General features: G+C 51.3%; 1 protein-coding gene and 1 long non-coding RNA gene across 3 annotated transcripts in view; both read left to right on the top strand.

Moving 5' to 3' along the window:
- The first annotated feature begins 3799 nt into the window (after nucleotides 1–3799).
- The window catches only part of CAMK1G (calcium/calmodulin dependent protein kinase IG), a 31074-nt gene continuing 19888 nt past the window's right edge, over nucleotides 3800–14985 (top strand). Inside the window, exons 1-3 of one of the 2 annotated variants that reach the window (XM_070768663.1) lie at nucleotides 3800–4027; nucleotides 4150–5024; nucleotides 13440–13560. In XM_070768663.1, the coding sequence (XP_070624764.1) occupies nucleotides 4931–5024; nucleotides 13440–13560 (215 nt within the window). In that variant the 5' untranslated portion in view covers nucleotides 3800–4027; nucleotides 4150–4930. The remainder of the gene's footprint in view (nucleotides 4028–4149; nucleotides 5025–13439; nucleotides 13561–14985) is intronic. The other variant, XM_019976980.2, reaches the window with a different exon arrangement.
- LOC139176450 (uncharacterized) lies at nucleotides 5031–7432 on the top strand. Its single transcript, XR_011560950.1, has 2 exons — nucleotides 5031–5178; nucleotides 7147–7432. It is a non-coding gene; the product is annotated as an uncharacterized lncRNA (long non-coding RNA).

Below are 14985 nucleotides of genomic sequence, written 5' to 3'. Positions count from 1 at the left end.
TTGACCTTTACTGTTATTTCCTCTTTTTGAATTTATCTTTTTCCTTTATTTGCTGTATGATTCCTCTACCTACAATAGTAAATTCATTTTGTGATTTGAGGCAATTTAGTAACAGAGTCGGTGCGGTGCATGTTAACTCTTTAAGCAAAAAGTAAAAATAGCCATTTTAGCATAGAAAATATAAAAGACAGCACAGACCAAGGGGAGGCAGGACTCTGCTGTTTGACAGGCAAAGGACTGCTCTGTCCTCACGAGTGCACCTCCCCTTTCTCCTCCTGACCCTAACCTCAGGAAAATCCCTTTGTTCATTTGAAGGATAAGTGTGGCCACGTGGAAACAGCAGAGGTGAGGACCTGGGGATACACCTGACCGCTTCTGCTTTTGCCAACGTCACTGTGAACTTAACTGCTTGATAAGCTCAGACCCACCAGCTATTGCGGGGCGAGAGGACACTCTCTGACTGACAAGGGCGCCCCCTTCAGGCCAATTCCTCCTCCTCCCCACTCCCGCTCCCTCTTCTGGCCCCCATTGCCTTAGGTCTTGGTGACCACACAGTTTCTCTGCTGGCTTTCCAGGCTCTCATCTCTCCCAGCATCAAACACCTCGCCGCTGGGCTCCCATCAGTACCCTCGCTTCTGAACCTGCAGCGACGCTCTGCTGCCTTGGTGGGCAAGCCCAAAGCCCCCGCTGTTTCAACACCCTGCCCGGCCAATCTAATCTCCCGCTGCACCGCAGGCTGTCATCTCCAGCACGCGTCTTGTACGTTCCAAGCTCTGTGTTTTCCTAATCCCTTCCCCCCCACCACAGCTCCCAGATCTGGGCCTACTCGTCCTTAAGGCCCAGGCTGATTCCCATGAAACTTTTCCATGAAACCTGTCCTGACATCTCGAGCCCACAGCTGGCTCCCCATGGCCGCATCTCTGGTGACAATTGGGAGTTAATAGCATCCTCGCTGCTGTTGCTTTGTCTCTAATTGTTGTCTGTGTTTTAGTTTATGCTTAATAAACATTTTGTTGAATTGCTGATTGGGGGAAACAGTGATAAGGCCATTACAAGAATCTGAAGGGGGTCTAACTGTAAGCATGGATGTGTATGTGCACATGTGTGTGTGTGCATAGGTATGCATGTGTTATCAGACCCAAAGCTCTCTTCCACCTCCTTGGGAAACATTTTCTAGTCACCTCTGTCAGTACCAGAGCAGTGGATGCTCTGTGCCTGCTCTGACCTCTGATGTCTGGCGTGTGACCCAGTCAGTACCTGCCTTCTGAACTCGGCATAAAGAGGTGACACTGTGCCCCCACGCAGTCTAACACCTGCTGAACCTACTTGCGTTTGCACAGCTGAGAACTCAGTCCCAGCGCTGTGGCTCGCCAGCACCAGCAGTGTGCAGGGAGATGGGAGGGAATTGGCAGGAGGAGGCCAGCGGATGCTCACAGACAGGTCCTTGCCCGATGCAAAGTGGTATCAGAATGCAAAGTACTCTTCACCACAGAGCAACACATTCTGCGTTACAAAGTACAGAACTGACTGGCTTCTGTTTGGACGGTAGAAGCTCTGTGAGTGTGGATTCTGAGTCCGACTTCCATCTTCAATCCCTAGTACAGATCCCTAGCACTGGCTTGATAAGTAGTTAAGGAGTGAGGGTATGTATATGCACGCTGGGGGAGACTTCAGAGGGGCAGAATTCAGCTCCCTACAGAGCTGCTGACATCTTTGGTGCCCATGGAACTTACCGGACAATCTCATACAGTGATAAACTCCCCGGTTCCAGTGTCCAAGCAGGAAAAGGAGAGCTGCCATCAACGATGCTATATGCAGAGAACCTAAGCACTAAGCGGAAGCTAGACCCATAGCAATAATATGCTGTTATTCTCGTGACCAATACTGATGAGTTAGCATTTATTGAGTACTGACTAGTATACCTGCCATGAGAAGTTCTATCTTATTTATTTGACTCTCAAAGGCATTTCTACTTCTGGTGGGACCTATCTGGTTCATCACTAAACACTGGCTGAGTGCCCACCCTGTGCGAGACACAGGAGGGTTAGGGAAAGGAGGTCAAGACGGCGGGAAGAGAGGCAAAATCACTCTGCTAAGAACTCTCTATTGGAGAAGGAAATGGCAACCCACTCCAGTATTCTTGCCTGGACAATCCCAGGGACAGATGAGCCTGGTGGGCTGCCATCTAGGGGGTCACACAGAGTCAGACACGACTGGAGTGACTTAGCAGCAGCAGCAGCAAAAACTGTCAGTCCCAGAAGGGAGACAGCAGTGGAAACACAGATTAGAATTCAAGGCAGAAAAAGAGTAGGAGAGAGAACGGTAGATGAAAAGTTTTGGGAACCAGCACAGAGGAGGGAGTGATTATTTCTCAAGAGGTGAGGAAATAATAGAAGGTTTCATGGAGGAGATGGTATTTGATGTGAGCTTTTAAAATCTATAGCATTTCCATAGGCAGAGAATGAAGAAGGGCCATTCTACCCTGATAGAGCTGCAGAAGCAAAGGTCAGGAGCTCTGGAAATCAGTGGCATGTTAGAAATCAGTGTCTTCTATGATGTGGCTGGAGCATCGGCTGGGTGGACAGGGGCACATGGGGTGGGATGCGGGGTAGTATCGTGACAGATCCTGTAATGCCTGCCATGACGGGATGAGGCGTTTGTATTTTATTCTGTAGGGAATGGATATTTTTGAGGTGATCATTCTACCAAAAATTAAAGTTGGAGAGAGAATAATAGCAGCTCACACTTACCGACAACCTACCAAGTGCCAGTCATCATTCTCAGCCTTCTGTCTTGCTCCACTCAACTAACGCGTGAGACAAATTCAGTGATCATCCCATTGACCAGATGAGAAAACTGAGGCACAGAGAGGTTAAGCCACTTGTCCAAGGTCACACACCCAGTTAATAGACAACCCAGGCATCCAACCTAGAAGCCTTCTCCAGAGCCTCTTTTAACTATCCCAATGGACTACTTCACCCAGGGACCAATTAGAATCTAGGTTATTACAACAGTACCCAAGAGAGAAGGGGGACCGGAATTAAGGTTGTGGAGATGAAAATAGATGTCCCCTTTTACATAAGAAAGGGGGGCAGGGGATATATATATTCTTTTGTTTGTACCTGCATGAAACGCTGGAGAGACACAGGAGAAACTGGTAAAAGCGACCACTTGTAGAGGGAAGGTAGGGGCAAGGGGTGGGTGTGGAGTGCACGGGGTGAGACGCCTTTCTGTTTGGCTTTCAATAGAATCCTGATTGCTGACCCATAGGAATGTGGTGTTTATTCAAAAAACCCAAGTGATAAAAACTGCAAAGGCACAATTTAAGAGCCTAGAGTTTCCGGAAGGAGGGGAATGGTCTCCTTGGGGGCCAACAGGTTAGGACTGAAAAGAGGATGGCAGACTTAGGGATCGGAATGCTTTACTTCTAAAAGCAGGGGACCTACCACCAATACCGGGTGAAGCCGTCCAGCACTGTGTCCCCCTGCGGGACACCCAAGTGCTTCTCCTCCCGTTCTGTAAGACCCAGGGGGCTCTACTGTCTCTACCTTCAGCCAGTATAGGTGTCTTATTGCTCAGGAAGGTATCTGAGACAACATATACCAGCTACGGAGTGGTTAAGAGGGAGACTGAGGCAAGCAGTCTCTGATTTTCTGTTACCACCGCATTCAGGCCGATGGCAATCTTTGTCATTTTGTTTTGCCTTTGATTCCTCCCCTCTCTGCATCACACATGTCAACGCAAACACAATCACACACACAGCATAAAAGGGGCCCTGGGCAAAAGGATTTTTTCTGGATCTGTTCAGAGGGAAGGAAAGGCAGAGGAAACGAAGGAGACATGCAAGCCGCCCTAGCTCCTTTTCCTCCCCTTTAAGACTGCTTGGTTACCGTCCTGGGAAAGAAAATCTCTGCATTCCTCCCCTTTAATTCGGTGTATTGTTGAAGAGCTGGAGCCGGCTAAGCCTCCCAGACCTGTAGGAGCTGGAGTAGGAGGACCAGGAGGACCATTCTCTTGGAGTCCCTGGGTAAGATGAACCTGCTTCTTTATTTGGTCCGGGGAGCCTTCTTCGCTTAGCCGGAGGCTGCTGGCACCAAGAGAGTGGGTTTCAACAGCCACTCTTGGAAACAACTTGGGTGTTTATTTCAGCCCCAGGTCCTGTCTTGCCTGACTCTGGAGGTGTCAGAAGGAAGTTGTAGCTGCCTGGGAAGATAAGTCTGAATGGAGGTCTGGGAGGGAATCTCTGGTGAGGGGGCAGACATCTGACCATAACTTCAGGGCTGGTTTGAGTGGGAACCTTCTGCCCTTCTGGGCAGAGAAAGGGGAGCAAAATATTCGTATGTGCCTCGCCTGCCATGCCCGCCTGCATTCCAGGGGCAGCCCTGTCGGCTCTGTGCCTGGAGGGGCCGTCCATGTGCAGGGTGTCAGGACCGCCAGCATCCTCACCTCCCTCCCGCCTGCTCTGCCTGCATCTCTTAACCTCTGACCCATCTGTCAAATGCCCTGTTCTGGTCCTCCCTACCTGTTCGGTTGTTGTGAGGATTAGGAGAGCCAGTGTGGAGCGGGGGCGGGGAGGTGGGGAAAGGAGGTTAGTAAACAGCCTGTGGCTCCACAGACCCAAGGACCAGCCTCAGTCCCTCCTGGCCAGTCCCGGCTGCGTTAGCATGCAGAACCAGGCGGCGGCACCGCTGTCAGTCACGCGGCTCCTCCCTCGCCTTCCCCGGGGGCGCCTCTGTCTCCCCTTCCGTCTTTCAACTTCCCTAGTTCAGTTCTCAAGTCAGGATGGTCACAGGAGGTCTGGACTCACCACCACCACCCCCATCCGCACTGGGGCCCCTTCTCTCCACGTAACTTTGACGCACGAACATTAACCCTGAAGCTCCCGGAGGCAGTTGTCGGGGCTCTCTCACCGCTGCCCTGGCGGCACTGCATGGCTGGCCAGCTGCTTATTCTGGAATCAGATCAACCGATGAAGAGGAAAATCTCTGAGAAGGGTCACGGGAGTCAAGAGGGTTCCCTCTTGGGTAAGGAGACCATCTTTCTCATATCAGAGGCTGGAGACAGTCCGACCCCGGGCAGTCCTACTTGGCTGAAGCTTTATCTAGGACCAAAGACAAGACCCCACAGGCCATAGCACAAAGTGCTTAGTAATACCTGATATGGGGACCACACTTGACAGTGAGTAATGTGCTTTTAATTAATCATCTTTAAGACAAGCCCATAGGGTTGGTGGGGCGAGTCGCATTTCCTCTGAGGCTCTACCAGGCAAAGCTGGATATGGTCGTATCCATTTGATGACAGCGGCATTTGCACCCAGATCTTCTGATATAATCAGAGACCTTTCCGTGATACTATACTACAGACAGATGTGGTGTGGGTGTGAGTGTTTGTATGTGTATTAAGAGCACTCTTTAGAAAGAGAGGGCAAAACTTTGGGAAAGAAGCTCAAGGTTAGAGTGAGAAAAGGTTTGAGCTGGAGCCAGGAGTCACTTAGGCATTAGATAGATGTCCAGCCTCGGCGTAAATTTGAGAAAGCTGAGAAATCCAGGCTTCCCAGATAACGGGAGCCAGCCACATGTTCCAGGGGCAATCAGTCTGGTGGTGGGATTATAGGAGAGCACCCTGAGGATGAGGTTGGAGGTAAGTGAAATTCGGACAACCACCTCCAGGAAAGAGGCAACAGGTTCCATGTGGGGAGGGGTGGGGGTTGGACAGGGAGACTGCTGTGGGGGTCTGAAGGGCTGGGGCTTGTGCCCTGCTCTGTCCCTTCCTGTGTTAGATTTAGGTCATTTTTCTTAATATCTCCACCTGTCAGTACCTCCACTACAAAACAGGGTTAACGATCCCTACCTTGAGAGACATTAAACAAGATAATGCAGGTAAAGCGCCCAGCACAGGCATCACCCACCCAGGGATTCAGTCTGCAGCAGCGAAAACCTGAGGGTCTGGGTGCAATTCCTGGCGGTGGCGACTGAGATGAATCCCCCTCTAGGAGGCCAGTGCCTCCCTGACTCCCTGTCCCCCATTCACACACAGACACGCGGCCAGAAATAAATAAGCCTTGGGGCCCAGCCGCAGCCTGCCAGAGGCAGCAGAGTGAATGAGCTGCAGCATGAATGAGGGAGGGCGGCTGTCTGCAAACAGGCTTCGAGCCGGCTCTACAAACGAGTGGTCAAGGGCGAGGGGGCTGGGGCTGGGCAGCCGCCTGCGTGAAACCGAGCTAGCTAGCGATGGGGTTGGGGGGGTGGGGTGGGGGCGCTGCACAGGCTGTGGATGGTTGTCAATGCCCCGGAGCAGGGAGGTGGGGAAGGGGAAGCATGGCATAACTCAGAGCTTCTCAAGTGGTGTAACCCACGCCATCGTGAGCTCAAGATGGTCCTTCCTCCTGCTCCCACTCCCGGCAATCCTTCCTCTCACCCTCCCAGGGGTGCAGTAGAGTGAGCCCCACTTGGGTACCAACGACGCCCCCCTCCCACCCCCCACTTCCCCCACCTCCCGTGTGGAAATGGGTCTTAAAGGCAAAGTGTGGCAGACACACAGTTAAGCCTAGGTGGGATAATGTGAGAGAATAGCATTGAAACTTGTATATTACCGTATGCAAAATAGATGACCAGTGCAAGTTTGGTGCATGAAGCAGGCCACCCAAAGCCGGTGCTCTGGGACAACCCAGAGGGATGGGGTGGGGAGGGAGGTGGGACGGGGGCTCCAGGATGGGGGGCACACATGTATACCTGTCACTGATTCATGTTGGTTATGTATGGCAAAAACCATCACAATATTGTAAAGTAAGTATCCGCCAATCAAAAGTAATTAATTAATTAAAAAATAATGAGACCCTTGAGCGCTGCTTAGAACTAGAAGCCCCGATGGAGATCAGCCCACGGAGAAACCCAGCTCGGGCAGGGTTCCCTCTGTGCTCCAGTAGATCCCTTTTTGGGAGAGCAGCAGATAAAATCGTTGGTCTGCATTTCAGGACCATGATGTATGAAGCGTTATGTGTCCTCAAGCACTTTAGAATCACAGTGAGAAGGAGTCACAGTTGAGAGGCACGTGGGAGCTGAGATCCGCTGGGGAAACAGCAGACTCATGTCTCCTGCTGTGCGCTCACCCCTATTTCAATTGTTTCCCCTCTCCTCCTACCCCCAGCAATTCATCCCCGTGCCTGTAAAGTGGGCTCACGGCTTGAGAGGCTGCAGCATGCTTTTGTGCCCATTGATGTATTGGACACCCACAGGAATTCTGGGAAATGGAGACAGTAGGGATTATTAGTCCCATCCAGCAGAGGAGGAAACCGAACACACGAAGAGTAAGGAACACGCCCAGCTCTCTCCAGTGACTCATGTGTCGACCCCTCAGCCACCAACCCAAACCCCTTATTTCCTCTTTATTTCCTCTGCAAGAGTCACACAATAAACCTCAAGCAGCTTGTGAATTCTGACTTGTCAGTGCAGCAGGGTTTGATTAAACCTAAATGTGGGTTTGAGAGTGAAGTAAACTGCAGGAGGCAATTGAAAAACAACCTTCCTCAGTGACCTGGCGGGGGACAGAAGCTGGCGTGCAGAGATGGGTTTGGAGGCGCCAGATTAGGGAGAAGGCTGGGGAGGCAGCTGGTGTTCCTGGGAGAGTCTGTCCATCAAGAAGTGTCCAGGGGCCTTTCGGGTCCAGGGCCCAGGCCCGGGCAAGCAGACCAGCCACTTGAGCTGCAGCCCATGGTTGGAGATAGGTTCTGACAGCACGCACAAGGCCCGGCCACGTGCCCGCGCACCAAGAGGAGAGCAGGGCTGTGAGTGATGACAGCACGCTGCTGGAAATGTCATATATTGCTCAAGTATGCAATCGCAGAGCATCAGAGCTGGCCCAGTCCCCATTTTCCCCAGCAGGCTCTGAGCAAGCCTAGATCTTCTGGATGCTCGTAGGAGTTGCATAAGGAAAGAATTTACAATTACAATCTAGTAAAGTTGGGAGATGCCAGCTTACAGAACATGAAGCGGTGTCTTTAAAACTCTCAGAGCCTTTAATAAGCTAACATGGATCTTGACTCTCCAAGAAGGGGCGGATAGCAAATCCACTTTGGTTGCAGAGTCTCCTGGGACGAATATTCTTAAAACAAAAAAGTCAAGGAACCCCAATCTAGTTCATTTTCCTGTTTCTACTAAGGAAAAGGTGAAAGCCCAGAGATGTACAGAACTCTGCCTAGGGCTGCACAGCTCACTGGTGCCACGCCAAGACTGGAGCCGGAACCTGACCTCTTTCCAGTGCACTTCTCAGTCCAGGGGATGATGAGAAGTGCAATTTAGTCCAGGAAACTGTGGGGCCTGGGCCAGAAACTGTCCCAGCTTTGGTCTTTTAGCCCCTTTATGGCCAAACAATGTATATATTCCTCTGGTTCTGTGTGCCCCAGCCTGGAGACAGAGAGTACATTCTTATGAAAGATGAGCCAACTGATAACCTCCCTCTTAAGACCCACTGCCCTTTCTGAGTCATGCTCTCAAGGAGTGGGAAACCCCAGAGACTGTCTCAGGTGGGCTGATCCCTCTGGGGTCTGTGAAAGAGCCACACCTGCCCCGCAGGAGGGCTCTGAGGCCTGCCCAACATGCCCCAGAGGCACGCACACATCCTTGCTCAGAGGCCTCAGGTGAGACCCTGGAGAAGAAGGTGCTTCACAGAGACAGAGTTGAGAGCCATCATCCCTGGGTTTAGGCGGCAGACCTGCTGCTCAAAGATCCTCCCCTTCCCTGTGTCCATCTCCCCCAGTTTACTCACTTCCAGCTTAGAAAGCTACTGTTGGTTTGGGAGATATACATTTGGATTGCGTTGAATGCCTCTGGATTCTACCGTGGTGCCCCTGAGATTTTGGGACATCCGATCAGGTGGGGTGACACTGAAGCAATTAGCCCTGCTGATTCTTTTTTTTTTTTTTTTTTTAAGCACCTCGGAGCAGAGTCTTAAGTGGCTATGACTCAAAGTAGAAAACTTCAGCTAAGGAAGCCATGCAGATCAGGGCAGACAGGAATGAGGGTCCAGGGAGAGAGGGCCCAGGGCAGGGTGGGGTCAGGAGGTGACTGGATCCCTATGGGATGTGGTGACGACAATGGTGAGGATAAGCTTCCTCCGCCTTCGAGTTCTGTCTGGGGCTAATACTGCCCCCCCCCCCCCCCACCGCCCCCGGTGACCAGATGGAGCCTGGGAAGGAGACAAGGACAGCAATGTTCTATGGAAGAAGTATGTGAAGCATGCCTGCCTCCCAGGCTCACAGCCTGAGCATCTCTCACCAGAATCTCATACGTAGCCATGCTGGATGCCACCAGCCCATTCCCAGAAGCTCAGAAAGGGTCACGATCCGGGGCAGAGCCCACCAGAAGGTTGTGCAGCCTTTAGGAAGAACTTTTCCATCCGTGGTCTTCCCGCCCTGCTCCCCCACTCCCCCAAGCTATGAAATTTTCTCCCAAGAGATCAGGAAGGCCATCAGTCTTGTGGAAGACCACACCACAGAGCAGGAACTAAAAGCCAGGCATTGTTCTGCAGGAATCACTTTAGAAGCAAGTGAAAACAATACTGAAGTTTCAACCTCCTCAGAATTTGTTGTGTTTTTTTTTTTTCCTCCACTGAAAGGGCCTCAATTACAGAAGTCGAGAGAGGAGGGGGAAGATTTCCAGGCAAAGAAGCAAGAGGCAGCAATAGCAGGCTGCCCCTGCCCCGCCCCAGCTCAGTGTCCAGTCAGGCCCCCAGTGCACAGGGGCAGCGAGGTCCTGAGATTTCTCCACGATCAAGGAGGGAATGAAGTGGAACTTCAGTGGGGTTTCAGACGGGGGCCCTGAGCTTTCCACGTTGCTTGGAAGATGGAACTGAATCGTTAGGATGGAGTGTATGGGAGTAGGGGTGGGCGGGAAAGATGTTTTCGTATAGCTGAGCTTAGGCTAAGAATACTGTGTTTTTAAGCTATTTAAGAGCAATGGGAAAGAAGGAACAGTGAGTACAGAGCTGCTAATGAGGTGGTGATGCCTCCTGGAGAGTGAGACCATCAATCCAAGGGGTTCCAGAAAGGGGAGTGACGCGCGCCCCGTGGATGGATGGACGTGCACTGGAAAGAAGGCTCTGGGTTGGCTCCTTACTTGGAAAAGGGGCGTCTGAAGGCCTGTTGTTCTATGGAGGGGGAGACACAGAGGGAGTCGCACAAACTAATGCTGTTGCTCCTTGTAAGATCCAAGCCTTGACCCTCATCCCCTACAGCCTTCAAGACTTCTCAGCTGTTGTGTATCTAGACAGTAAGATGCATTTGGTCCAAGTCCAGCTGCCAATAACTGTGATAAGTGGAAGCTGCTAGATTTGGGGCTAAGAATCTGCAGAATAGTACCTGGCTAAAGATAGCCCTCTATTCTAATATCTCATCTTCCCCAAAGCAGTCTCTGCCACTCAGCGTTCATTTGTCTCCACCTTGGCGACTGTGCTCTCAAAGTTCGAGATCAGCCCATCACATTGCTGGTGGGTCCTCCGCTGGCCAGTGCCTGGACCCTCAGCTGCTGTGGTCCCTCTTGGCTGCCATCCTGCCAAAAGGAATAAATCAACCAATGGGCCTAGAGATATGAAGGAGGAGTACACTGGGCCTACATCTGGCTGGACCCAATGCTAAAGAATGCTTATCATTGCCCACATGTGTCTTTCATAATAAGAGCCTCTATGGGGCTTCCCAGGTGGCGCTAGTGGTAAAGAACCCGCCTGCCAAGGTAGGTGTAGGCAACATAAGAGATGTGGGTTCAGTCCCTGGGTGGAGAAGGGCATGGCAACCCACTCCAGCATTCTTGCCTGGAGAATCCCACAGACAGAGGAGCCAGATGGGCTACAGCCCTTAGGGTTGCACACAGTCAGACACGACTGAAGTGACTTGGCATGCATTATATAGCCAGGTTGCACATTTACACACTAGACTGAAATGTACAAAGGGAATATAGCTTCTTTATTTCCTATGAAAGCTTCCCCTTGGACTCCAGCCTTACCAGACAGCAAAAAGGGAAACTTTACATTTGACCTTGTCCATTATAACCTTGTCCGTAAACATATGACCTCATGGTTAATAAAGAGTCTCATTTGGCTGATCCAGTGTCTTTGAAGAAAACACACAGCCTTGCGACGACCTTTCCTCCCCCTGTTCTATTTCAAGGTGGCCTTCTGTGTTTAAGGTACTTACTTAGCCTGCTAGTGGCAGGGAGAAGGGGGACCCAGACTTATCAGGGGCCTCGCATCACGGCTCTCGGGGATCTTGCCAGAGGCTGCCCAGGGGCCTCTGCAGTGCACCGGGCTCCATCTGGCCCCTAGGGTGTCATGCTGACACCTTCCACTAAAGCCCTGACCCCAGACATTTGCTTCCATCTGAGAAGCCCTGATTGTAGCTGTCTCTTCTTCTGGACTCTGGTTGACAGGCACCCTGGTAGTTATATATCCCCTCTCCAGGGCCATGGGCAGAGGTAAGCTGGTAGATGTTTACCGTCTGGCTCTTGGGGGCTAAGAGAAGGAGTGGAAGAGAGGTCCCGATGGTAACATTTGCCTGTTTCCATTGTGTAAGTATTCCCATGGTGGCTGATTCCATGCTAACAACATGAGGCCACTGAGCATGGAGCATGTTAGACACCATGAGCTTGTCCAAGCCAGCTGCAGCCCCCTCAGGCCCTGGGAAGCTTCTGGGGTCCCTGCAGTCCATGTGACCCTGCTTTCCCACCCACCCCTGGCCACCCAGAGGCGACTGTTCAATGTGGTTGCGGTCAGAGTTCCTCCTAGGCTTGCAGTCTCCCACCATCAGGGTCCTGGGGAGCCCACTCATCCACGTCCCTGATCTCCTCTGTTCCTGGATGGGTGCTTACTCCAAGAGGGTTAGAAACCAAGATGTGTGCTTCTGCCAACTACACCATCTGTCTTCCCATCTCCTTCTCAGGATCCACTTGGGCCAGAATTGTCAGCCTTTCCACGCCTCTTCCTCCTAGCAAGAACCACGCTCGGTCACATTCTTCTTATTTCCAGGGTCTTAAGCCCCCCAGGTATGACTTAAAGGCAGAGAAGAACCTAGAAGCTACTTTATGACATGAGTCCTCTTTGACCTTCACCTAAAGAAGACCAGGGAGACCTGATCGTTTCTGTAACAAGCTCAGGTTCTGTTCTTTCTTGGTTTATCCAGGCTTTAGCACTGTGTACATACTAGCTCACTTGCTTGGTTCCTGACTTCTCCAGTCTTCTGGCACTTTAAAGCCAGTGTTCTTCATCTGACCACTGGGTTATACACTGAGTACCATAAGCAATGTTACCTAACAGTGAAATGTAACAGGAACCCATTTGTCTAGAAATGCATTGAAAAACACTAAGTAAGACTGAAGACCATAGAACTAAGTGTCAAGAGGCTAGAATGCAGTATAATATAGTAGGAGATCCATAGCTTCTGTTCCTAATCTTGAATAAGAAATCTAGAATGCAAACCATTAGCCCTATAATCTTGGCTACATGATCTGATCTTCAGATACATCCTGAATCATCCTTATAAAAGATTTGAGATCTGCTCTATCTACCACACTAGGATATAAGACCACTTCTCTGGTTCTCCAGTTCTCATTACGTCAGTCAGGAAAACAAACACACACTGACGGATGAAGAGGGTTTCCCGAAGGTACTATCTAGGGGGAGTGAGATAGGGTACATACAGCCCCTGGCACATCGTAGGTGTTGACCGTTGAATAAATACACTATTTAGTACTGAGAGAAGCCTAATATAAACTCAGGGCACATTTCAATTCAGATATTAATGAGGAACTATTTTTACAGCACCGTGCTAAATGTTGTGGGAGTTGCAGAGGAAAAACGATGCTCATTCATCTACTATTCATTCATTTAACTCAGAATAGTAGGAGAGAAGTTAAGAATAGTAATGATTGGAGGAGGCAGCCAAGCTGTGATAATAGAAGTCCGGCTGACTCGGTAGTCTGAATCAATAAAAAAAAAAACTTGGGGTTGTCATTTCCTTCTCCAGGGGATCTTCCCCACCTAGGGATCAAACCCGGGTCTCCAGCGTTGCAGGCAGATTCTTTACTGTCTGAGCCACCAGGGAAGCTCTAGTGGTATCATAAACAGTTCAGATCCCTTCAAGGTGGATAGTCCAATGTTAATCTATTTGTAAATGTGTTATTGTCCTTAAAGACATTTGCACAAGGGGGAGTTTCCATTATGAGAGTCTAAGCCCTGTGAGCATGGGACACACTAAATAGGCATGTAGTGGCATGTCAATAAAATTCGTCATGGTAATGTAACCTATTTTTGCCAGTTATCCGGATTTTGCTCCCCATCCTTACTCCTAGTTGTTACATGAAGGATGTGAGTATTATAGATCCTTTTTACAACTTGTTCTCATCCTATTGGAGAAATTACCTGATCAGATCCTTTCTTCCCTTCTTCAAACCAAGCATCCCCAGAAGCTTCAACTCTGGAGGCGATGGGTCGAAAGGAAGAGGATGACTGCAGTTCCTGGAAGAAACAGACCACCAACATCCGGAAAACTTTCATCTTCATGGAAGTGCTGGGATCGTGAGTCCAGGGGCCAAGGCTGGGGCGCGGGGCTGCCTGCTGGTTGGGGGCGGGTTGGAGACAGCTGTCCTGGGCCAGCAGCAGATGATACACCATCTCAACAGGTTGCAGGAGCAGAGTAGGGGCTTCGAGGGGAGGTTCAGGGAAAGGTGCCCTGGGGTGATACAGAGGTCAATTCAGCCCTTTCCCCAAGGTTCTGCCTTCTCCCACCCCCCGCCCGAGACCCCACCCTGCTTCCAGATCCATAACAACTTGTGAGTCCTGCCCTGGTTGCAGGGAAGAGGAGTTCTGGAGCACTTCCAGGGATCCAGTGACCTGAACCTTCCTGGGCCTCCTCACCTGGCTTCCTCATTCCACTCCCCTCACAGTGAACAGGTCAAACCCACTGTCTGCTGTCTACAGAAGGTGGTGCTTCTGAGGCTATGAAGCCAATGGGTTACACACACCTGAATTGCCTCCCACCGTCACCATCCTCTAGGGCTTCCCTGGTAGCTCGGCTGGTAAAGAATCAGCATGCAATGAACGAGATCCCAGTTCGATTCCTGGGTCAGGAAGATTCCCCTGGAGAAGGGATAGGCCACGCACTCCAGTATTCTTGGACTTTCCTGGTGGCTCAGACAGTAAAGAATCTGTCTGCTGGGTTCGATGACTGGATTGGGAAGATCCCCTGGAGGAGGGCACGGCAACCCACTCCAGGATTCTTGCCTGGAGAAACCCATGGACAGAGGAGCCTGGCGGGCTGCAGTCCATGGAGTCGAAAAGAGTCAGACATGACTGAGCACACGTGCACGGCCACCACCACCACCATCTTCTTGGCTCCATACTGAAGCACCATGTTGGAAAAATAAAGTCGAGTTATAGCCAAGCTCCTGCCCGCCTCTGGGGTGTCTGTGCCTGCCCCTGGACAGCGCTTGCACGCCTGGTGGAGCAGAGACAGCCTGCCTGGGGCTGACTCTCCACTTAGTCCTGCCTTGCCTCCAGGAGGCCGCGGCCTCTGACGCAGGCTGGCAGCGGCTCCGGGCCACTGGCTCTCATGGCCTCCAAACCCCTGCTGGTCAGCTAATTAGTCTAGGCTAATTGGGCTGGGGATGCGAGGGGCCCTTCGTGGGCTGTCCACGCAAGCCAGCTTTCCTTTGAGCCAACTCTGGCTAAGTTTAGCTCCCTCCTCCTGGCTAGGAGGCAGTGACCTTAGGCAGTGATGCTGCCCACACAGTCTCTGAAACCAGAGAGGAGCCAGCTCGGCCCTGAGAGGAGGCCTCTGGGCCCTCCCATCCCAGGCAGGGGTGGCACTCAGCACACAGGAGGGTCTCAGCGGCCACCCTGGGCCTTAGAGCATCCGCTGTCCATGAAGGGCCTTTGCCAAGACAGGGGTGGTTAGCAGGGGCGTTTGGGCAGGAAAGAAGGACAACTTATGAGTGAATCAAA

This window comes from Bos indicus, chromosome 16 (assembly GCF_029378745.1).
Source record: "Bos indicus isolate NIAB-ARS_2022 breed Sahiwal x Tharparkar chromosome 16, NIAB-ARS_B.indTharparkar_mat_pri_1.0, whole genome shotgun sequence".
NCBI lineage: Eukaryota > Metazoa > Chordata > Mammalia > Artiodactyla > Bovidae > Bos > Bos indicus.
This window is presented reverse-complemented; position numbering and strand designations above follow the sequence as displayed.